The following is a 26339-nucleotide window of genomic DNA, read 5'->3' on the forward strand; positions in this document are numbered from 1 at the left end:
CAAGCTTCATAAGGAAACATACCCATAGACTTCTGATTAACATTTTAAATTTCTTATACATATTTTATAAATAGAAAATGCACCCCAAAAAGATACAATAGTAGTCTGAAAATTTGTGTCTCGAAATTTCGATTTTCTGGGTAAGTGGAGTAATTTGGCAGTTCCTCCATTGTCCCACCTGGCAGCTTTGCTCTTGATTATTAGTCACTTAATATTCATGCTGTCCCTCCTTAGAAAAGGGAAGAGAATGGAACTTTATCATCTGGGACTTTTTTAAATTTTCTAAAAATTAACAGTGGGCAAAAATTATGACCTAGGGTCCTATTCCAATGGGGCGGGGAATGCTATGTTATTCTCTGCAACAGCAAAAAATTAATAAAAAATACGATTTTGGGAATTCTAGAGTAATATGATTGCCGGTTCTGCCAAAATGTCAGGAATTTTGGAACGCTAATGCAGTTAGTGTATGGGAAAATTGTCCAAGAGAAAAATTGTGGACTCAATTTGGAATTGACTAAATTGTAGGTGTCTTCAAGATCTTGTGTGCATAAAATAAACATGGCTAAATTATTTTGTTCGAATAAAACATTCTAGAGAAGAAAACAATAAATGTAGCCAAATTGAAAATTCTGCAAAATAAAACTGTATGGATTTGTATTTTGTTGTAATTCCATACAGTGGTATAGCCAGGTTTTGGTCACTGGGGGAGCAAAATTCGGAAAGGCACCATTTTTTGTTCCTGCTTTAGGCGCAAACTTAAAATTATGAATTAGTAGAAAGAGCTTGAAACTTTTCAATTTAAAATATCAAATCAAATTTATTTTGTTTTCAATTGATGTTATTTTTCAAATTAATTATTTTTCAATTGACTAATTTATTTTAATTTTTAGATTAATTTAAAAAAATGTAAATTCTATTTTATGCTTTGTGTACTTATACAAATGCAAACACCAAAAACAACTGGGAAATCGCCCTAAGGGGCAATTGGAAAAAAATTTAGATTAAAATACAAAAAATGCTAGGAGAAAATAAAATAAAAATAAATAAAAAGTATTCTCTCTCTCTCTCCAAAATATGAAAGTACAGAACAATCTTGATGTTTCTAGCCAATCGCTTTCATCATGCTTAACTCGTATCTTAAGTACATATCACATATACACTACTGCTTCTCAATCGTGCATGTACTTCTTATAGAATTTCTAACAAATTGGTGCATGCCGGAAAGTTATTTCTCGTATTGTGTGTGACCATGACGTATCTATGATATCATGGTTATGCATGGTTTGTGTTCGAGAAATTTTGCCATCGATTTTCCATATTAGAAATAAAACTGGCAGATGTCTGAAGTTTCACGTTATGCTAATACCACGTTGAAAGCCTGCCTGCTTTCTGCAGGAAAACTCTTCAAAGAAAAGAACGGTTAGCATTCGTACCTCAAAGTTGGAAAACCAAAAAAAAACTCGCTCCAGTCAACCACGGCTGAGTTCAAACCTGAATCGTCACGAAATGAGTCCATCATGATGCCAGCACAATCACACAGTGGCTATCGCATACTAATGGATTGCAGACGTACAAGCAGAGGATGCCATGAATCCAAAAAGGTTTGGGAATCACTGTTTAGGAATTTCGAACAAATTGGTGTGTGCCGGAAATTGCAGTAAGTGTCCATAATTTTTTTAAGTATGTCTGAGATGTGTTTGAAATGCCACTGCTTATCTTCCGAATCGAAATGAAAGTTGCAGGTGTATGAATTGATTGAAATAATTTTTGTTTGATGGTCTACCGGCTTCCTTTGAAGAAACTGTTTGAGGGGGAGTTCTCTGCTCGAAGTTGATAAACTTAAGCAGGCATTATGCACAGTATATGTATATTTATTTCTAGTGAAATAAATTTCTTTTTTTTATTATTCTCTTAAAGGACTAGTACAAACCCAATCACCGTGAAACTAAGAAGCAGAAGATGTAGAAAATGAAAAATTTAATTTTTTTTCATCACGATCAAAAGCCATTTAGAAGAATATGTGCCGATTTAGGCAAAATTTTGATTGGGAGAGCAATTTCTTCCCCCCCCCCCCCCGGCTTCTCCACTGATTCCATATCTGTATATGTATACAGCATTATAGATGACGAACATGAAATAATTCAAGGAATTCGCAATGGGGCCGTAAGTCTTGTGCTGTTTTGGAATAAAAGTTTAAATACAGTGGAACCTTCCATAACAAACACTCCTCTTTAGCAGATGCTGCCCATTAAAGGACACTTTTGAAGTCTGTGGAACAGCAACAAGGTGTCCTGTAAATCCTAATTTGACTTTTATCTCATCAACTGTTTATCATAAAGATATTATTCTAATTTAAAAATGCCCAAAATGTGTTCAGGAATCACTCTGTACTAATTTCAAGAGTAAAAATAGTGTCCCAAAATAAATAATCTGAATTTTTATATGAGCCCTGTCCTATAACTTCCAATTAATAAGTTGTTTCCCTGTCTCTCCTGAGGCCAAAAAAAAATTCCATATTTCCAAGTGCAATATTTGATGAGATATTTGAGTTCAAATATCAGATAACTTGGTAAAGAACAGCATAAAAAAGGCAACAATTCTTTTCCAACTTTTCTTTAATTTTTGAATGCAAAGATTTCAGCGAATATTGTATTTAGAAACATGACATTTTTTTTTGTTGGCCTCAAAAGAAACAAGGTAATAACTTTCTAATTGGAAGTTAGAGTATAAGGGGACCATATAAAAATTCAGATTTTTTATTTTGACACTGTATTTGCACTCTCAAAACTGGTTTAAGAGTGATTCTTAACACTTGCCCCTGACAAAGGTTGGCAACACCTCTAGCAGCCACGATGCACACGTCCAGAAACAGTGCCATAAGTGTCTATTATCAAATAATTCACTGTATATTCTTATTGCTTGAAAATGAAAAAAATGTGTTTCTCTTTGTAGAGATAAAACTCTGAATTTTTCCTTTTTCTGTTTAGAATAATAATGCAAAGAATGCGGTAACTGATGCAGAGAAAAAGGTATATATACATATGTATTAATTTTTTATTTTTCTGGGGTGGGCATGTTGTGGGCAAGTACCTTTCCTCCACACAAATTTTCATTTTCTCTTATCAATTTTATCTAGAAGCCAGCTGCCCTTTAAATGCAAAAACCAGTAGGTTACTGGCATATTACTCATTAATTTTTATGCTGTGCTATCAGTCACGTTATATTAAAATGTATATGTGATCACATATTTGTATTCGGGAGACATTAATATTAAATGTCAACTCTCTCTCTGCAAGAAAATTTTTTTTTATCAACTTTGTTTTGGGTGGGGGGGGGGGGTAGTTGATCATGCATTCTTATATCAGGCCTGCACTCTATTTTTGCCCTTTTTCCAGCTCTCCAGATTTGTTAAATTTCCGGGATTTTAGCAGTTATATATAGATTTTCTTAAGTAAACTAGCAATGAACGTGGCTTTGTTTACTTAACATTTATTTGCAGACATTCATCAGGGATGGTCTTGGTTGCAGACAGCCCTGTATAATTGTTATTGTATTCTATCAAAAACCACTTGGCAAGCACAATAACAGAGAGATTGATTATACGCCACATGATATGTGATACCACTGGAGCTATTTTCGTCGGCAGCCTTATATTTTGAAGTTTTTTATTTTCTCTGATCAAATGTTTTCAAAAAGAAAAATATTAACAACTGCTTTTTGCTAATTATATACAACTGCTTTTTAGAGTTTGTATACCCAAGATTATCCATCACTGATAGAATCCATGATCATTAATATTCTGCTCAGGGGCTACCCAGAACCTGCCTAGATAAGGAGTTGATGGCACTTTTCTCAATTGATGAAAAAAAATTCTATTGAAAATATATATGTATATCACAATTTTTTTGATCGAACCCGTGGGGGGGGGGATACTTTCTCCCTGCAAAGAACCTATGTACGTTCCAACTTTTGGAATCCAGAAATCCATAGATTCTCCCGAGGGGATACCCTCCTTCTTGAGAGGGTACTTAATTATATGTAGGCTCTTTCATGGCAATAAAATGAGAAATATATGGCATGAAAAAGTACACATACTGGATTTTCGAGTAAATTGCCAGATTTTTGTGAGCAAATTGCAGGATTTTTACCTTTTGAAGGTAGATGGGTCTGTTATATGGAAAATCTAATACCTTGTAACTTTTTTTCCCAGATGATGGCTTTCATACTCTGCAGCATAGAGGCAGTAAGTTGTTTGCAAGAAGTTGGTGAAATTTCTTCCTAGCTGTCTCCAATAGTTTGCTTTAATTCAGCGATGTTTGTTGGTCTATTTGGAGTCTACATTTATCTTCAGCATTCACAAACATTCTTAATCTGGTTAACATCTGGAGTGTTGACTGTGTTTTAACTTTTTTGCTGTGATGGCAAGATGCATTGTGGAATGTAAAGCTAGTTGAATCCCTAAATTTCTAGAATGTCTATACAGGCTTCTGAGTTCACATTATGTTCCACATTGCAAAGTTCTTATAATCCATCGGCTGTCATGCAACTTCAAATGGTGAATGAACAAGAATGGTAATCAAATTCAATCTTTCTTTTTATTGATGCACTCTCCGTTATTCTTCCCCCATTCTTCTCCATATAAATTTTTTTTAATGTGATCATGTATTCCCAAGAGATCTTTACGATCTGTCCATGGAATTTGTTAGTGTGTTAGTAGACATCCATGCCCGAACCCAGACCTGCACAGTCAGAAGCTATCTCCTTACCACTGGGCTGCCAGGCAGCAAAACTGTATATTTATATTACCTACTGATATTTACTGCAACTATCCCCCCAGTTCTCAAGCTGATTCTTGACTCATCACTGAAAATGACTTTCTTCCAGTCATCCATTTTCCAAGTGACATGGTTTGAATATGACACAATTGCAAACACAAACTTTGTACTTGCCCACTCTGCATTCAGTTGTTTTGAGGTGTGGTTTGACAATTCTTCTTGGTCCGGATATTTTCCAGAAAAAATTTATCTTTTGGGATAGTTTAATAATTCTGCAACTTTCCTTTGAGGAACTGTTTTTAATCATGGAAAGTACACACTTTTTGAGATCCTCAGAAATTTATCTTCTGGGAGTCATCTGTTAGCACTTTTGAAGAGAGAAATTATAATTATGAAAACCCTGTTGCATTCACTTTCTATATGCTGTCTGGTAACCAAGTGCCTGTGCAAACATTACTTTAACATAGCTAATGTCAACATATTTTTTTAAGACAGTAATCAAATACTTTTTTCCCACAAATAGTGCTGATAAATTTTTTTTTCCCTGAGTTTTACTTAATTCATAAACATGTTTTCATAGTTACATAGGAATAACTTCATGAATTTTTTTATTTGTTTTGTATTTAAAGTGATTGTTTTCACTAGCAATTTTCATTGAGTGAATTTTTTTTGTCATTTCAAACATATTATATTGCAGGTGTTTTTGTATATGATTGAACACTTTTCTGCCAGGGGTAGTATTGCAAAGCTTTTCAGATATATTTTCCTTCCTACTTAAATATTGATGATAAAAACAATTTTTAGGTTTTTTGTCCTTTTTACACTTTTGCATCTAAAGTCATAGCTCATTTTATACAAACATATGTTCATGCAAGTCCCTTACATTGAGAATACAATTTTCTTATGCATAGGAACGCAGAGCTCTGGAGAGAAAACTCTCTGAAATGGAAGAAGAAGTAAAGGTATTTGGTCTTTTGTGAAATAATTTTAATGGTACTTTATTTCTAAATCATTTTAATGATTTATCAAATTTAATAGCTCTAACTTGACATTTAATGTTGAATAACAGCGTTTTACTATATTCTCAGTTATGACGCCATATTATGAACATATTTGATCCATGAGCATCGATTGTAAATTTTTTTTGAAGATGTCTTCTACGAATGAACTGACAAAAATTCTTGTATTTATAACATACATTAAAAATAAACTTAAAACAAACAAAAAAATTTTATATAATTTGTGTTCAGTTTAAACTATTGAGATATAATTTTATTATGACAAACATTAATACATATGCTAATATCCACATGAATATATACAGAGTGGAAAAATTACTGCACACACCATTATTACACCACATAGCTTAAACCAGGGATGCACAATCTCTGGCCTTCTGGCCAAATGCATCTCTTCAAGGAGTTCAATCTGTCCAATGAAGGTGTTCTATAGAAAAGTATCAATACATACTATACTGTTTATTTCCATTGTTGACCATATTTCCTCAATGAGAATACAGTAAATCATGAATCCACATGGAAAAATACAGAACATTGTCAATTAACATCAAAAACATTGTCAAAGGCAAGCAAAGCTGATATTTATAATTCAAATTACTGAAATATCCCCAATGGGGGGGGGGGGGGAGAATGAAGCACACCTGCAAATCAGGGTGGATTAAAATATGACTTCCAAAAAAGAGGAGAAAATGTTGAATTTGACAAATATGTGAGAGGAATATTTAAAGTCATAATTTCCTTAATAACCAAATCATTGATTTCATTAGAGAATAAAAGTTAAGATAAACTGTATTGAAAATCTGTGGGGAGGGGACATTTTTAATAGTCAGGATGGCCAACACCCATTATGTGAATGTCCCATAGTGAGGTCAACCAGTTTCTAGCCCGTGATTGATAGCAATATAGCCAATCTGTGCCACTGACTGAAAAGGTTGAGTACCCATTTTTTTGACCCTTGATTTGGTGGTGTTCTCAAGCAACATGAGTGTTTTATATTTTTAACCTTTTTCATTTTGGAGGAAAATACCATCTGTGGAAGAGACACATTGTTGTGCATTCTTGAACAATGATAGGGAAGTAAGTTGGCAAACAATAAATCACATTTTATACTATTCAAATTTATGTAAATCATATAAATACAATGCATGCGTTCCTTGAAATGAAACATCCTATATTTTTTCAAATATTGGTAATTTTTTTTTTATATGTAATAGCATTCATGGTACCTCATTTACTTATTATAGGCCTTAAAAAATTTTTCTTTTTTAGATATTTCAATGCTTTCCAATTAAAAGGTTAAACTATTGAGATTAAATTTGACTGTATTTTATATTGATGCATATTGTTATTTACACTAATATAAATCGAGTGGAAAAATTATTCCACATGCTCCATTTAATAAACATAAAATAAAATACCTTCGTAACCATATATATATACCTTCATATACCATAACATAAAATTCCTTCTTTGGCTTATTTCACTGCTGCTAGATGAGTAAGTGCGAGATGCCCAGACACACATGAAGATACTGTTACCTAACACTCAACAAGCGTGCTAAGTACAATAGCTATAGACATGGGGGTGGTTGTTGGCACAAAACATCACATGCATCTATTTTTAACTCTTTGGGAATGGTCTCAATAATGCTTTATAAAAAAAAATGGGGTGCTCACAGTGGTATGTTTGTGGAATAAGTTGATTTATAGGTTGTTATGCTTAAATATGTAAGTAACATTTGGGGAATAGACATCACAACAGGATGCAAATGATTTGCCAGGGGTCCCAAATAACATGGTAACTGATGCACATAAAAGGTATATATACGTATGTATTAATTTTTAGCCACACACTTAAAACCAAGGTTGGTGTGTTTTTGATGTATGGCAGTTTTTGATGGTTTAAACTGTCAAGTCAAAAACCTCAAATATTGCTTTTTCAATATAAAAATTCCCATTCAAAATGCACACATTAATTGCATGTAATGCTCAATATGACTGTCATACAAAGAATAAGTATTTAATATGATTGTGGAATAATTTTCTTCTCTCTGCAGAATTATTTTGGACAATATATGTATTTTTTCTTGTAAAATATACAATTTTGAATAGAGCATAGTATAAAAGCTGAAGGAAAATCTATGGAATGATTTGATATTCTTTGATTCAAGATGATTCTTGACCTTCTAAAATTTCTTCAACTGCTTATATATGTATAAATATAAACATCTGCTGTGCTCTTTTTATAAAAGATAGGTGTTTAAAAAGTTTTACATGTAATGCTGATTTCTGTTATTAAATTATTGGTGTCACGACAGTTCAGCGTGAGACAATTTCGCGCAGTGACAATTCAGTGCAGTGATTGTGTTTTTTAAATTAAAATTCCCTTCCTACTTTTTCAGACTTAGGACTGGCATACGTTCAAAATGCTTTTGAAAATAAGGTGTGGTTAGAATTTTTTTTTTTGACACAAATATCCAGTTGTCATGAGAAATGTATTATTATGACATAAAAAGTAGTTATGCTTGCAGCTGAAAATTGTTATTCCTCATAGAAACTCATCTGATGTTCGATTCTCATAATTTGAACTATTTCAGAAATTCTTTTTTCAGTGTCCATAGCTCGTTTAAGACACTAAATATTTCTTTGACTGAAGATGCATTGCTCTAATTTAATTTCTGTGTTAGTTTCTCCTCTTTCTGCAGAGCCATTAGGAATTTCCAAACATTGGGATGATGGACTCCAATAGTGCTACTGAATGAATGAATTATGCCAGTTCTCAATGTTATTGGTTTTTGCTAAGTCATCAGTAGTGGCATCAAGCTGATTCAATAGTTCTATAGCAAATTTTGGATCTCTCCAACGAATTTCTTCGTGTTGGCCTTCCAATTCAGGTGTCGTCGAAATAATTTACAATATTATGTAAATCTTTTTTGTTGTCTCTGTAATACTCACTATCTAACGAATCTTCAAATTTTTCAACTACGTCTCTGGCTGGTACAAATGTTAATGCAGCTAATATTCAAAGCAAAATCACTCTGTCAAATATTTACCTTGCAATCCATTTGTCTGCACTCGACGCCACAAACACTACAAGAAATGGAAAAAGCATCCTCTCTGGTTGCATTGTGGAAACTCTTGTTTCATTGCAGATACGGACACATGTTTGAAATCTGTCAAAATGCTGAGTTTTGATTTAATCTCCTTTAAATCTTGGTACACTTTAATGTAGGAATCGGCTGTTCTATTTGCCATGAGGACATACACAAGTGGAATAGCTTGCCTGCATTTCACTGCATGAATAGTATACAGCTGTTGAAATAATTTTGGTGCAAATTTAAGAGTCCCATCTGAAAACCAGTGTTTGCTATCTTTCAGAACATCTAATTTTTTTCTCTGTTGAAAAAATTATAAATCTGCTATCATGAAGGAGAAACAGTTGCCCATCAAGGGTTGTAGTGTAACTGTTTCCGATGAGAAGATCGTCAAAAGCTTTTGGATTTTCGGGAATTACTGCAGCTATTCTTATAATTCTCTGAACAGTTCTTTTACAGGAATTAATTTTTTTGGAAGTTGTGAACATGCTCTGACGGAGAGAGTTGGTAATATTCCTGCAACTATTCCATGAGTAGGTTAATGCGATACACCAGCTTTCTCTAAGCATATTCATAGCTTTCTTGCAGTCAACCATTTCAACAGACAGAACATGAATGTGCTCCTTCACATGAATAACTTTATAATTCCTTGTATGTGCTCTTCCAGGACATTTGTTCTGATGATGTATTGCACACTTCCAAATAACTTTTTCCCCCACTGTCTCGTTTTTTTATATAAACAAAACCATTGAGTTAGCATTTTACATCCTTTTTCACAAATTAAAAATTCCAACAGCCTTGTCACAGAACAAAAAATATTGAACGTATGGCATGGAAAACTGGAGGAAAATGACAATGCCCTACACTTGACTTGATATGCACTAGAACAGTTTCCCAAACTTTTTGTTACACATCTCGTCCCCTTCCTTAGAAGTTTCTCTCTCACCGCCCCCCGACTCAAGCGAACAACATAGGATCCTATGTTATACACGTAGCTTCTATTGCCCCCCCCCCCCCGGACCATTCCATCGTCCACCAAGGGGCAATATTTCCCACTTTGGGAAACACTGCACTAGAACAACCATGCAAATTAGACTAGTACAATGAACCAACAAGAGAACAGTTTTAGTTTCCTGCTTACTTTAGAGCCTGCAGCGCCATCTATTAGAAACATTTAGAGGTAATAAATGAGGTTCATAAATTATATTAATCTTTTTTTTCCCTTGCGTTGAATCATTGGCTCTGAATTGTCGTTGTGCTAAATTTTCTTGCGCTGAACTGTCGTAGATCCAAATTATCTAGATAATTGCTGATACTTAAATCAATACCCTTATTCTAAAAAGGTTTAAGAATACTGATGAATGTCATAAGAGATGTTTTAATAAATCATACCAATGAATTACTGAATGGACAGAAAGTCATGGTATCACAATTTGAGAACCACTGGTACAACAAATCTAAGATCTTTTTTTTCTCGGCTGACCAAGAAAAAGTATTGCTGTAGAGCAGTGGTTCTTAATTTTTTTCCATCCCGCACCCCATAATAATCAGTTTTTCATTTATTTTTTTCTGTAATCAGTTCATTTAATTAATTTAATTTTTGCAAAAAAAAAATTCTGTAATCAATTGTTTACTAATTATCAATGTTAGTTAAATTTTTTAAAAAGTTTTTACATATTATTTAATTTTTTTTGGTTACTGTTATATATCTAATTTTGGCTTTTTTAAAAAAAATAAAAATTACTGGTTTTTTTTAAACATTTTGCAAAATTTGGGAAAAAGTTTCAATGTCCTTCACTTACTCATTCCAGCAGGTGCAACAATATACAGTTGTTCTGGTGTCCTGGAAGTCCTAACTCAGCCTGTATCTCTTCCAGCATTTGTTGTAGAGAAATGGTTCGAATTAAAGAAATGCTTAAAATGTGTTCAAAAAAACCACCCTGTACTAGTTTCAAGAGTGAAAATATAGTGTCATAAAATAAAAAAAATCATTTTTACATGGACACCCTGTCCTAAAAACATAATTGGAAAGTTTTGCCCTGTCTCTTCTGAGGCCAACAAAAAAATATTCAGTTTCTAAAATATTTGAATTCACTGATTCGAAAATCAGAGGAACTTGAGAAAGGAGTATTGTCAGTTAATTTATGTTCTTTCTCTTATTTATGCTGTTCTTTCCCAACTTTTCACTGACTTTTTGAATTCAAATGTTTCAGCAACTATTGTAATTAGAAACATGCATGTTTTTGTTGGCCTCAGACGAGACAGGGCAACATCTTTCTAATTGGAAATTTTTAGGACAAGATGTCCATGTAAAAATTTGAATTTTTTTCATTTCCAGACAATGAATTTTTTATTTTTAGACATTTTCTCAAAACTGGTACAGGGTGATTTTTAAGTGTATTTTATATTGAAACCATTCCTCCACAATGAATGGTTGACGAGGTAAAGGCCGAGTTAGGACTTACGAGACACACTGTATATATGTTTAACATTTGATTAAACTTTGACTTTTTCATGGGCCATGCTCATGACAGTATCAAATCCAAGCACAGTATGCTAATAGAACAAGGTAATGATGTAAATAAACTGCAAAATATTTTTGGGTATTAATGGTGTTTTTTCTCAATAGAAATGGGAATACAAATGCTAATAAAAAAAAACTTTTGCAACAGAAATTTCATACATTTCTACAAGCAAAAGCCAAAATATAAAGGTGCCAAAATGTCTGTATAATTCATTGTTTTTTTTGTTTTTTTTTTTTAGAATGGAAAAATTTAATTTTTATCATTTCAATGTTCCTAAATACTCGGTCAACATGTAATTTTTTTTCTATCTTACACATAAAAAATTCTATCCTCAACGTTTGGGCATACCCGGGCCTTAAGAGAAAAGGGAGGGGGTTCCTCATAATAAAGTGAACTAGTTGAAATTTTTGAGAATTTTCCAAGTAGGTCAAAAATCCCTTAGCCCGGAGGCCTGTGATGGTCTTAAGATGGCCCTGCTCACACCTCTGGTTACGAACCACAGCTGTAGAAGGATTCTCATTATACTGAGAGGCAGCTGTTAGACTACAGACATTTCCAGACAAAACTTGAAAAAATATTGTTAGAGGGATTTATCAGTGTACCGAGTATAGATAAAGAAAATATTGTTGGGGTGTGAGAAACACAGTAGCCCTACCTATGAGCGACAGAATATCAATAATATAAAGTTAATCGTACAATAAAGAAAGTTGTTTAGGTAAAAGTCAACTGACATGAGGTATTAAATCTGCTCCCTCATTAATGACGATATGAAATTTCTGTGGGAAAAAATTTATAATTATTTCTTTCTGCTCTGTGTGAGATCTTCCCATTATACCAGTTACCAATAATACACACTGATGGTGAATATGTATGTATATATCCTACGGTTATGAAAACGTATGTATCTTAAGCAAAGACCCCAATAAAGAATATTATCGCCTTCTTTAACTTCATCTCAAAACTGATAGTTTAGTATAGAGAAAATTCAGGGGGAAGGAGGAGAGAATCACCAGGAAGTCTAAAATTTATCGAACATTTAGAGATATAGTTTTTACAGCAAGAAATTTCTGAACTGTAGTTTCTTTTTCTGCCATATAGTCACCACTGAGTTTGAAGGCTGGTGGGATAAAATGGTTTGGAAGACTAGTTTGAAGTCTTTCTTTTTAAATGATGGGCAAGATCTTTATCGAGAGGGCGCAGTAGCCCAGGTTGATAAGATTCTCACCTAAAATACCAAAGGATGTGTAGAGGTGTCGCGAGTTTGATACCTGGTTTGTCTTTGTCAGAAAACTTTCCTGACACAGGGGTACAACTGAAACTGTGACATGACCGCAGAAGAAAAGTCCCCCATCGAGGGGTTAGTGCACCAACTTTCAATGAGTATAAAAACAAGCCTGCCATTCGGAATCGGCAATAAATTGTAGGTCCTGGTCTACTTAGCCCTCGTGTGTGCAGAAAATGACTGTGGTGTAACAAAAATGATCAAATGATCTGTATTGAGAAAGTCTTTTCTTTTTGTGGTCAGTATAGCAGCCAAAAGTAGCAGGTTTTTTTACTTAGTATGTTTTTCAGGAGCAAAACTAATGGCAAATAAATTGGGATGAATGTAAAACATTTTTAGTCATATTTGGAAGGGCACTTTATATTAAGAATTATCTATTGGCTGAATTTGAATGATTGGTGTTTCTTGAGCAATATGAGCACATATGTTCTGGCGTCCCTGCTCAAGTGATCTGTGAGTAGGGTTTATGGGGAAGAATTTTTTTTTTTATGTTCTAGGAAATTTTTTACTATTTCCCATTCTAGAAATTGCAATGAAAGTTTCGTCTAAAAATCTGGGAAATTATCGTTGCAATGCAGTAATGTTTACAATAGAATAAAACAATAAACCAATTTTAAAATGATTCTACCGCTCTAATTGCATTTAGGTGATGACCTTAGTGACCTGCTCAATCATCGGACAGTTTAATTGCTTTCTTCTCCAATGAAATTCTTAACCCTTAGAGCGGCAATCCCAAGATTTCTCTGGTTCATAAAACGCTCTCATGTAGGTAACCCAGAAATATCTTGGGTTCTTAAAATGCTCTCATTCTGGCAACCCTGAGCCTAAATACTGTTATAAGGTTTCTTCTTTAGATAACATGTTTCCTCCCCCAATCCTGTCAATCAGCTGTGGGCTGAGTCACCTTTTGTTTAAAGTCTGATAACAGAAGGGGCGAGAGACTTTACTTCTCTTTGCGGCAAAATAGTATTATTGCATACAGCATAAACAGAAAATGTTCGTTTTTCTCTTCCTTGTTTTTATTATTCTCAGTTTCAGGGGAAGGGGGCATTGATCAGTTAACAATCAGAAAAAAAAATTCTTTTTGAAAATAGGTGGCAATTTTCTAGAAAATTTAACATTCTACTGTGGCAGTTATAATGCAGATCAGGAAAATTTAAAAACTGCTTAAAGAGTTGAAATCACATATAGATGGCATACAAATATATGTTCTAATCAGGGTTGGCAGGTTTTTGACGCATGACTGTCACGTCAAAAACCTCAAATACTGCTTTTCAACGTATAAATTCCCATTGAAAATATGCACATTGATTGCATGTAATGCTTAAAGTGACTATGCTGCAATACATAATGTGTGATTTTAAAATATTCTTCCCCCCCCCCCACATAATTATTTTGGACAATTATATACATGTATATATACTTGTAAAATATAGAATTTGAGTAGAGCATAGCATAAAACTACGGAAGGATATGTAATGTATTCAAGATAGTTTCAACCTTCTAAAATTTCTTCAACTCTTTATTTACTCATTGCCATAAAAATTTTGGCACCAAGAAATAATTGTAGGATCGAAACGAAAGTTGGCCTGAAGGTACATGTCGGGCAGATACGCAAATGATTAGAAATGCAGCATGATTGCGCATTGCGTAATGCCACTAGAGGGCGTTGAACTTCCTTCTCCTTGGAGTATAAAACAGGTAAGCAGAGCTTGCTGGAGTGTATTTAATCGTTTGCAAAGGAAATGCTGAGGTAGACATGCCGTTACGCCGCCATCGAAGACCATATGAGCAGTTGTCAGAGTTCGATAGGGGAAGAATCATCGGGATGATGGATGCTGGATGGTCAGCTCGGCGAGTAGCTCGTCAACTAGGCCGTTCTGATTTTACTGTGAGGAGGTGTTGGAACCAGTGGACAGAAGAGATGTCATTTACATGGCGACCAGGTTCAGGACGTCCTTGACAGACCAGTCGTCGAGAAGACCGTCACATCATCCGAAACACACGCGTAGAGCCAACTGCCTCATTGGCCGCTATCCAGACACAGGCAGCAGCTTCACTACGGGTCCCTGTGTCTTCCCGAACCATCGCAAGGCGCCTGGCAGAAGGACATCTGGTATCGCGGCGCCCATTACGTGTGCTGCCAATGACACCCACCTACCAACGCCTCCGTTTGGAGTGGTGTCGAGCACGACGGGATTGGACTGTAATGGAATGGAACCAGGTCGTCTTCAGCGACGAATCGAGATTCAACTTGAGCAGTGATGACAATCGTGTTCGTGTGTGGAGGCCCCGTGGTGAACGCTTCAATCCTGCCTTCATTTTACAGCGACATACCGCTCCCACAGCTGGTGTCATGGTATGGGGTGCCATTGCTTACGATACACGGTCACCCTTAATATTGATCCATGGCACAATGACAGCCCAGCGGTACGTCCATAACATCCTTCAGCCACATGTGTTGCCACTCATGGCAGGGCTCCCAGGAGCCATTTTTCAACAAGACAATGCTAGGCCACACACAGCAAGGATGTCACAAGACTGCCTCCGCCACATTACCACCCTTCCCTGGCATGCTCTATCCCCAGATTTGTCACCAATCGAGCATATCTGGGATAATTTGGGGCGGCAAGTTGGACACCCTACGATGTTGGTCGAACTAGAGGCGCATTTACAGCAACTGTGGAACGAGATGTCTCGGGACATCATACGGAACTTGCATGCCTCAATGCCCGCTCGTATCGCATCGTGCATTCACGCTAGAGGGGGGTTCAACAGAGTATTAAAACTTCTGTTCATCTGTACTTTTTTTCTGCAATAAATGATCCTTTTTCTTGGATTTTCTAATCACTTACTTATATCAACGTAGTACTTACATGTGTAAAATTTCGTTTCATTTTGACGACTTCTTCTGGGTGCGCAAATTTTTATGGCAATGAGTGTATATATGAATATATATATATATTTGCATATCAACATCTGCTCTACTTTTTTTTTTACAACAGATACATGTTTAAAAAGTTCTTTCATGCTTGCTATATATGTTTATTTCTGTTATTATATTATCTAGACAATCCCAGATATTTAAACAATATTCTTATTGTACATAACATTAGAATATATATATCCAGCAATTAAAATACTGAATTATCCAAAAATTTTTCCCCTGAAAAATTAATTAGTTCATTATTAGTCAAAATTTTTCATTGTTACCACAGTTTCTATTCTTGGGTTACATTTGGTGGTATATTTTTAAATGTGTTTTTTTCCCTTCAAAAAGACCTTATAAAAGTAGCCTGAATATACATATTTTTTATATAAAGTATCTTAGTTACTTAAGTTATATTACAATATCAAAATTGCTAATTCTTATCACATTTTCTAACCTTGGGCTATGCATTCTGACATTCTATTTTTACAAAATTCATGAATGGGGATTGCATCAGATCTAAATGTAGTGGTATATTATCTCACGGGGTTTTGTTTTTCTTTTTCCTTCACCAAGAAGCAGCAACAGTAGTGACTGCATTATCATGCTAGGGGCAGATGGTCTTATAATCCAATAAAGACACCAGCTGCCCTTAGAGGAAAAAGACCAGTGTACTAGAGAAAAGTCCAACTTTGCTATTTATTGTTTGAATTGTAAAGTAGTGAGGATTAATATGGAAACCAATTTCAGAAATTTCATTTGATATTTTTTTATGTTTAGTGAAACCAATTTCTAAGAAATCATAAATATTTAGTCTATTATTAGTTTAAAATATAATGAATCGTGGTGGAAGGCCACAGCATATAGCCTGGCAAAATTTTGATAAAGTAGAGAAAAATGGAAAGAGATATGCAAAATGCATTAATTGTGGAGTTATGCGATGTAATAGTGTGGACAGGATGAAGAGCCATATAGCTCAGTGTATTGGAAGGGGCAATGATGTTGAACAAATACCTGATGTACAAAAAGCAACTACATCAACATCTACAGAGTCCACTGCTTCACAGCCTATTATTTTGTTGGAATCAACAGAACCTGAAATTTTCACTCAAAAAAAGAAGCAAAAAATTGATGACTTCATTGTGAAATCAAATTCTGCTACAACTAAAAAAAATTGATTTATTAGTGGCAAAGTTTTTTTATGCCAATAATATCCCATTCAGTGTTGTTGAACATTCAAGTTTCAAAGATCTAGTTTCTGCTTTGCGACCTGGTTATAATACCCCAAGTAGAAAAGCTTTGGCTCAGTCATTGCTTGATGAAGTTACAAGAGAGGTTGAGAAAACTGCAAAAGACCATCTGAGTGAAAAAGCTGTAACTTTAATTGAAGAGATGGAGCAATATTCATAACGATCCAGTCATAGCTACATGTATGCATTCTGAAGGTAAATCCTATTTTCTTGAAGATGTTGAGTGGCTGCTACTATGAAAAATGCAGATTACCACAAGCAAATAATTGACAATTCCATATGTTTGGCCCACGATAAATATTCTTGTGAAGTAAAGGCAGTTGTAACTGATAATGCGAAAGTAATGGAGAAAGCCAGGCAACTTTTGCTTAATGAGATTGACCAAAATTTAATAGAATATGGGTGCTCTTCTCATTGGCTCAACTTACTCGGACAAGATCTAACACCTGAAGCTGTGCTCAAACAGGTGGTTAAAATACAAAAATACTTTAGAAACCATCATTTGCCTTTGGGATGGCTTAATGAACATATGGGGTCAATAAAACCCCAATTACCTGGTGATACTCGATAGTAAGAGTACACTTTCTTGTTTTGAAACATTTTTACACAATAGGCCATTTTTTTCAGAAAATAGAAGATCACGAAAATGACATTGACAAAGGAATTGTTATTTTAATCAACAATTATAATTTATACAAACAGTGTAAAGATCTTTCATTCCAACTCAAGCCAATAAGTGTTGCATTGGATATTCTTCAAACAGATACAGCTACAATAGCTGACTCATGCCGTGTTTGGCTAAGCCTTCTCAAAGAAAGTGCTCTTCAGCCTCACATTGAAAAGATACAAAACAGGATGAACCAGATTCTGAGACCATTTCATTATTTGGCATATAATTTGCACCCAAAATATAAAGGTGAAGGACTGACTGATGTGCAAAGTGATTTGGCTCGCACATGGGCAACAGAGAAAATTAACGGTTGTCCGCTATTGCTAATTTCATATGAAGCGGAAAAAACTCCTTTTCCACCTTCTTATTTCAGTGCAGCAGGAAGAATGACAAACCCTGTGATTTGGTGGAAAGGACTTTCTAAATGTAATGCTTTTTCAGCTGAGCCTGCATCCGAACTCATAAAATAGCAATGCTTTTGCTGTCCAGTCCCGCCAGCTCAGCCTCCATTGAAAGAGTATTTTCTAACTTTGGATTTGTCCATTCCAAACTTAGAAATCGTTTAGGTGTAGAAAAATGCGCAAAATTAGTTACATGTTATCGGATGCTACGTGGTAAAAATGAACCATACTATTAATTATATATCTATTCTAGATATTTTGTACCTCAAAATCGCAAATTATAATTAATATTTTGTTTCAATTTTAATAAATTAGTGTTTGAAAATGAAACATTGTAATATCAAAGTGCCTCATCATTAAGTTATATACCTATTCTATTCGAAACATCCCAAAGTATTCATTTAGGTTTTTGGACGGGTTTTGATAGTTTTTGACGGTTTAAACCAGTTTTTGACATTTTAAACCAGTCTGTTTTTGACGTCAAAAACCCAACCCTGGTTCTAATTCTAATTTTCTGACAGGTTTATTTGTTCAGTGTCCCCGTCGTCTTTGTTACTATTGAATCTATTCAACAGCTTAGTAAACAAAAAAAAATTTTTTTTTTGTTTGCCCAGAAAAAGAAGCATATTCCCCCCCACTACGCAAAAGGTTAATCCTCTTCAACATTGCTTGGGAAAAAATAGAGGGAAGAAAAAAAGATAGGTCTCTCTAATGTTGATCCTATAAACTAGCTACAGCTAATGCTTGTTTTTACAAACCCATAAAGACATGAAAAATTAGTTCGCAAAATTTGTAAATGGGAAAGATGTATGAAGGAACAGTATATTGTTTGAGACCAGAAAATTAGTCCGTGAAAACATGCAGTTCATAAATTAGAGGTTCATGAAATCGAGCATCAACTGTATGGCCCAACCATTTTAGTTGATTTGTGGTTGAGTTTGCAGTGAAAAGAGTAGAGAATTATTTCTTGTGCCACAGAATATAGTTCCCACATATCAGAGATTGTTGAGAAGCATATAAAGTTGACACTTGTTATAATGACCCCCATTGTTCCTTTGAAACTGGATGTTATATTGGGTGATGGTTATATTGAATTGAAAACATATTTGGTGGTAAAAAAAAACAATGAACTTTTCTGCTATTTATATGAAGTACAATTCCTCACAGAGGACTGTGACTTTTCTTTCCTAATTATCTTCGCTTGGTATCCAGTCATTGTACTTCATATAAAATGATGGTTATAATGAAAGAAAAATATATAGGATAGTCATTGAATTTTATAGGTTTTCACGTTGTTAAACCATGGCCTAAGAAGTTCCATTCCTGGTGTTTCGTCCACATCTGTGGCTGACATCTTTAGAGGTTACGCATTCATAGGTATTTGCGACAAGCAAGAAAGGCATTGTCAATCTATTCCCGTTGAGTTGTTCCCTATATAGACTTAAACGTGATCGGCTGCAGAAGAGATGCATTGTGTGGTTTCATTGGCAGTGCTAGACCCTGATTGGCTGTGTGTGGAGCCTGATAGTGATTGGCCAACTAGTTTTAATACTTTTCCTATATTTTAACCCGATTTGAAATCCTCACTTCTGTTTACTCAGCTGAATCTCAAAGGTATTTTAAAGAATCAAAAGACTTTCAGCTCAAAAATATAGATAAATATGATATTTCGATAGTCAAATTCAGTTAATTAGAAGTTCAAGGAAACTACAAACGCATTCAAATTATAAAATCCATCAATATAAGATCTATAAATTGATCACAAATCACAATCTAATTATTAATAATCACATATTGTATTGTCACTTATAATCAGTCATGCTAGAAAAATTCAGGGACACCAATATTTAGATTTGAAATGGTTGATTTTCAGCATTTTGGATAAATAAAGGTTCTGATGTTATTCAGTTTATTAAATTTATATTTATCAAATTAAATTCACCCTATCAACCACTTTCTAGTGTTAACTAAATGTGTATTTTTTGTTTCCATATCTTTAAGTAATTTTTCATGAAAATGACAATTTTAGGCAAAACCCCTTTTCTTTTGTTTTTGTGCAGCTCTTGCTACAGTTCAATTTAACCAAGATAAATTTTTGAGAAACTTTTCCAGTGACCCATTCATTCGATGAAACAAAATCATTTTTAGGCTTCTACGTCTTGAATCAGCCATATCACACAAACTTTCTTATTTACTCCAGTTGAAAAAAAAACTTTTTTTTTATTTGGGAAAAAAGTAAATAAGTTCAGCTTATCATTTTTCCAGTTCTAGAAATTTTGTTTCATCTTCCAATCATCAACTGAAAACAGGATGCAGATTCTCTTTCTGTGTCGTTTAAGTATTTTTTTTCATATCTTTTTCTTTTTCAACAAATCTTGAACACTTTTCTGCGGCATACTCAAGTACTTAGACATTCCACTAATATTTCCACTAGATAAAATTTTGAATAAAAACATTCAATCTGAACTCAACCGTATATCTGTCTTCATTCACACTAGTTACTTTCAACCATAGTTAGAAATTGAACGTGTGTGAGATATGCAAGTCAACTACTATTTCTGATATCAATAAAAAAATTTGTTTTGAAATTGCTGAAAAGTTCAATGGATACTGGATATTCTTCTAATGAACCCATCATTGCATTCTTTTTACAAATTTTATTCCAAGAAACTCCTACAAGATCAAATTTTGTATTGATGAGATTAGATGCATAAAGAAGAGCTGAATTTTAAATTACTAATCAAAAGGATTATTGAACAGATTTTGTTTTAATTAAAAAAAAGAAATATTTCCCAGACTAAAGAGTCAAATTCTGAAAAAATATTTAGTTTTTTTCTGGCATGTTGGAAAATACAGGGTTTTCTAGAATGCTGCTCAACATTGTCATTTTCCAGCTTGCTACAAAATGCACAGAATGCAGTAAAAATCACAAGTGATTTTAGCTGCTTCATTATTGTACTGTTCTGCAGTCATTGTGGAATTTTTTGATTATTCTAAATGATCAAGTCTCTCTCTTCATAAATAGACATTGACCTTAGTAACCTGCTGAATCACTTATTTGGGATTCGCAATTAAGAGAAAAAAAGGGGTTGTTTTTTGCTCTTATATTTCGAAAGGTATATTTGCATACTTTAAGGGTTAAAGCCTGGTTTACAAAAATGCTTTATGGTCATCTGTTAGGAAACAGGTTTTTCAATAAAACCTATTTTCTGGATATTGTGCGAGATGAACTTGGAAAGAGAAGTCATTTGGTCTCTGCTGGAACTTGAACCCAGGCTCTCTTGCATCCTGGGCAAGCATGCTACCATCTACACCATTGAAGGCACGACCTTGCCTTCCTTATTTCACGTGCAGGGGCATGAGGTGCTGAAGTAGAAGCATTAGTAGCCTCCCTTAATTTCAGTAAATGGCCCCCAGGTAGGATGATAGAGGGAAGACATTTTTTTCTCTGCCCAAGATATCAGGGAAACAGATATTTTCTGGATATTATGCCATGGTGGTATTTTCTGGATACTAATGCCTATACTTCAGCACCTCATGCTACAGTGCATCAAATAAGGAAGGCAAGGTTGTATCTTCAGTGATGTAGATGGTAGCATGCTTGTCCAGTATGCAAGATGACCTAGGTTTGAGTCCCAGCAGAGACCAAATGACTTTTTGAGTTCACCTTCACATACATAATATCCAAAAAATATGTGTTTCCTTGATATCTTTGGTCTGAGAAAAAAAAGTCTTCTATCTCAAACTGGTTTTTAATATTTGCTAATCATTTATATGGTATGAAGGAGATGTAATTTGGTTCATAGTTTAGTATTTATGCTTTCCAATATTTTCCCCCTATACACTTCCCTTTTATTTTTTCTACCAATGTACGCTCCAGAACAAAGCAACAAAAGACAAAAAAAACCTGCTTTCCACTGATTAACTGGCTGAATACTATAGGCCAGAAGTTCTCAAATTTTTTCTATCCATGGGGCCCTTTACCCTAATCAATGCTTGTTCGGGATGTCCAGCACAGTTTAACAAAAAGCCTCTTTGAAAAAAACCTTTGTCAGGGCCATCGTTCCGTGGTGCCCCTGGCAAAGATTGGTGGTGCACAGTTTGAGAACTCCTGCTATAGACATTCATGATCCATACTCATGAAAAATAGTGATTATGAAACTGAAGGTTCCACTCTTGGTGACTTTAACTAAGCTTAAGTGTGGAACACATATAGACTGTATTTTACGAGAAATGTCCAAAAAATATATAAAATTCTGAAGGTTATTTGAAATGCTAAGATATTGGTGATCGAAATTATTTTCATATTTTTCACAAGCTAAAATAACTTTCGTTCAAAAAGAAATAGAGATGGTCATAAAAAGTGACACAAATTAAGAATTTAGATAATGAATGTTTCTACAAATGTTTTTTCCGCGTGTTAAAGGATAATTTTTTATATATATCAAGGGCAGCTTGTGAAGGAGACACATAGGCATGCCCCCTGAAAATTATGTCATTAATTTAATTCTTTAAATGTATTTGATACCAACTTAATATCAATGAATTTCTCTTTTTTTATTTTTAAACTGAATTCAATAAATTAGAAAATAAAAATTTTCAGAAGCATTGATAAAAAAAAAAGCCTCGTAAAATACGGGTTATATGGTCAAGGTTAAGCAGCACTTCCCATGGAGAGAGCTCTGTGTTCTTTTCTATTTGGCCGCTTTCCGTCGTACGCCATATGAGATACCCTTTGGTAGTATAAAAACCAGAGGAGGAAAAAGGGGAATGGTTAGTACAGGTTATTATATTCATTTTGGGCGTGCTAAAAACAGCACCGCGGATACTCGTGCTGCTATCTGCTACCTTTTAAATCTGTTGTATCTTCTAAGTTAGAATATATTTGAATAAAAAATATATATATTTTATAACTTTATCATAGAAATTTATATACCTTTTTAAATTGGAGTATAATATTCAGTTGTCTGTCCAGACCTTCTTTGTAGGTCCAGTTTTTGTGAAAATTTCCCTTATTTTTGGGAAAAGGATCATTAATTTTTGTTAAAAATAAGTAATTTTGCAGGAAGCGAAGTAATCTAGTTAATCTACACAAAAGAAATGAAATTCTAAATTTATGGTTTCATTATTCTTTATTTTGTGAAGGTCCGTTTTTAAGTTCCAGAATTTTGTGAAGGGTCGGTTTTTCAGATCTGAAACTTTGTAAAGGGTCTGTTTTGTAAATCTTAAATTTTGTGAAGGGTTCAGAAAACGGGCCCAAATTTTGGCTGGACACAGACAGACCCCTGATATTGGAAGAGGAATATGAATTTTCACACAATATGCAAAAACCATTGCTGGTGGCAACTGCTAAACTTAAATGATGATTTTCAAAGTTTTTAAGACATCGCTTAAGCTCACTGCACAAACGTTGCATTGATAGACCATTATTATTTTTGAACTGCATAGATATACAGATAATGTGAAAAATAATTTGATAAACAAAAATAGAAATTTTCAATGCAGTACAATACTTTACTAGGCCGGAACTAAAGGTGGGCAGAGAGGGCGATTGCCCCAGGCAGAAAAATTTAGGGGGGGGGGCGACAAGTTTTAGGGGAAAACAAAGAACACCATTATATAAAATTATAAAATGGGAGCGGCCAAATTCTTAGTTATGGCCTTGCATTTACTTGACTACATATCATCACTGATAGATACTGTATATTTTTAGAAATCTGCACACCCCCCCCCCCCCAAAAATATCTGACCACGAATTATCACTGTTATATAAAATAATGAGAGGCATAAATTTCACTAATTGACATTTTTTTGAATGGATATCTAGGACTGCATAAAAATTTTTATTTGTATATTTATCCCAATTATTTTATTAAGGGTGAAACTACCACAACTGTGAATTCCTCTACAGACTTACATCCTTTTACAGATAATTTTACACATTGAACTCCATATTTTCCCATATCTTTTGAACTCCAGAATTTATTTTTGAATTATTATTTTTTGGACATTTTTTGTGATACATCCTAGACAACTTTAAGAGGCAATATAAGACTCCTAAACAAGCATTTTTTGCTCATAGAATGTGTGGTCAAATCACAATATTAAAGGCGGTTTAGGGTGTTTTTGGAGAGTGCACAACAAAGCACTTCACGAAAAGCAAATATCATATTTTTTCTGATGGATATACTTCAATAAGTGCTATCAACCTTTTGAGGATGAAGGGTAATGCAATGTGGTAGGCCTTCTCATGGTCCAATCTGAGTAGCCCAAGTTCTACCACAAGTCATTATACCGCTCCACCATTGTATGACACAGCATAACCTCGATGGTCCTTGCATCAGTAAAAAACAAACTCAAATACAACCCAAAGATGCATATGCATCCTGGAATGGTTAATAGTACATATCGCATCAAATCAGTTGAAAAAAATACATTTGCTTTTGGTGAAGTGCTGTTGTGCACTCTTTAAAAACATCCTTTATCGCCTTTGCTATTGCAATTTGACCACACATTCTACGATCAATGCTATTCCATGAACATGCTTGTTTAGGTGTCTTATATTGCATCTTAAAGTTTGTCCTTTGAATTTAGAAGCACCCTGTATCCATTAGTGTCCACAAAAAAACCTTGCTATATATCCAAAATTTGGTTTTTTTTAGTACAGTAGACCCCCTGGTCGCAGTGCTAGGTTCTATGAAATCACCCACCCATAAGTCTAAGTCTAAAGTTTGTTTTAGAATACTCCCTTTTTAGTGAATTTACTATGCATTTAAAAGCTATTTTTCTGTATAAAAAATGTCTGTATATAACATTGTTTTCATATTACAAAGCTACTTCAATATATGAATATTTGAGTGCAATAAAAGTATCTTTTCATCTTGTATTGCTACGATAGCAGGATCGTTTTTTTTCCTTGTGAATTTCTGAATTTGGGTTTGTTACAGTGTTACGTTCATTGTGATTACAAAATTTATTGGGCTTCGATAAAGAGTTTATCACTGTGGCGATAAAATAAATTAAACAATGTAACAATCTAGTACTTTGATCAAATGTTAATTGATCAATGTTTTCTTCATGTGATAAGGGAGCGATTAGATTTGTATGTATGCAAACATAAATATTTTTGACAAAAGTTTGAAAATATACTTTATTATATTGCTTGCATAATTATTGACTCACCCTCATGAATTCTATACCTTTCTCTTTTTAAGTGTTTTTCCCTGTGAAAATGTATACTTTCTATTGACATTGTGAATAAAAAAGCAAGTAATCTGACAAAAAATTTGTCACACTACTTGTAAATTTCTTCCCTTAAATGTTTTGTAATCTCGCTTTATTGCTTTATCTGCTTCAATCTAATTACAAGCATCAAGTATTTTCATTTTTTTAACAAAAACTAATTTAATTTGTAAAGAAAAAATAAATCCAGTTAGTATGCAGATGTCCTGAAAGTGGATATCTGTGTCTATATGACCACATCAGTCATATTGGTTTTCTTGCAGAACATTTCAAAATTAAAGACTGAAAATGAAAAGCTCAAAGCAGAAAATCGAGCTTTGTCACGAGTGGTGTGCAAATTATCCAAATAGGTAAATGAACTTTTTATCGTAATATGCATGTGTATCCCTTAAATTGAGGGATATGTCATCTAATTTTTTTTTATTTGCGATGGGCTTGCTTGAAATAACCTTTCCCTGGAATCTAATGTTTGAACTATTTTACTTTGGTAAAATTTCAGAAATGACAATTCATTTACATATGTAATTCAATAATTAGATTCAATGATCCTGATTATAAAAAGGAAAGAAATGTGTATGTGTCATATATGTGGTGGGAGTCTTTTTGAAAAACTTATAAACATTTGATAAAAAAAGTTATGGTAATGGTTCAGCTATACAGGAAACAAGATTGTTCATTCATATTTCTGTTGTCTGCAGGAAATATTTCCATGATGATTTCCAATCAAGCCTAGCACAATTTCTAAATGATATTATCTCACTTTTTAATTCTAATATTATATTGATAGTGTTTTTATGCAGTTGGACCTGCTTATAATCAAACAAATGTAGCAAAGTTTGATGTGTATCAAAGTTTTTCCCTACATGTCTTGGATTTCATGATGTTCATCTATTGATGTTCTTGGATTTCTGATTGCTAATGATGAATAACAATTTTCAGGGAAATTAGCATATAGCAAAATTTTCAACAGATTTTTGGTCAAGCATCATTTTTAGCAAGTTAGTCTTAATTTTATCTGAAAAATCAGTGAATACCTTCCTACAATTGCATAGCTGCAATTAATAATGTCTTTTTTTTTCCTCTCGGGCAGACACAATAAATTATGAAACTCCTATACAGGGTGTTCTGTTAATGAACCGACAAACTCAGAGA

The 26339-nt window shown here is 34.0% G+C and overlaps 1 protein-coding gene across 2 annotated transcripts in view; it reads left to right on the top strand.

The window, feature by feature from the left end:
* LOC149080286 (protein phosphatase 1 regulatory subunit 12B-like) overlaps positions 1-26339 on the top strand; it is a 423274-nt gene that overhangs the window by 340204 nt on the left and 56731 nt on the right. Inside the window, exons 19-21 of one of the 2 annotated variants that reach the window (XM_089239417.1) lie at positions 2988-3029; positions 5687-5737; positions 25451-25537. In XM_089239417.1, the coding sequence (XP_089095543.1) occupies positions 2988-3029; positions 5687-5737; positions 25451-25537 (180 nt within the window). The remainder of the gene's footprint in view (positions 1-2987; positions 3030-5686; positions 5738-25450; positions 25538-26339) is intronic. The other variant, XM_089239418.1, reaches the window with a different exon arrangement.

This window comes from Pholcus phalangioides, unplaced genomic scaffold (assembly GCF_987345545.1).
Source record: "Pholcus phalangioides strain wild (caught in Gottingen) unplaced genomic scaffold, Ppha-v1.0 ptg000011l_1, whole genome shotgun sequence".
Classification (NCBI taxonomy): domain Eukaryota; kingdom Metazoa; phylum Arthropoda; class Arachnida; order Araneae; family Pholcidae; genus Pholcus; species Pholcus phalangioides.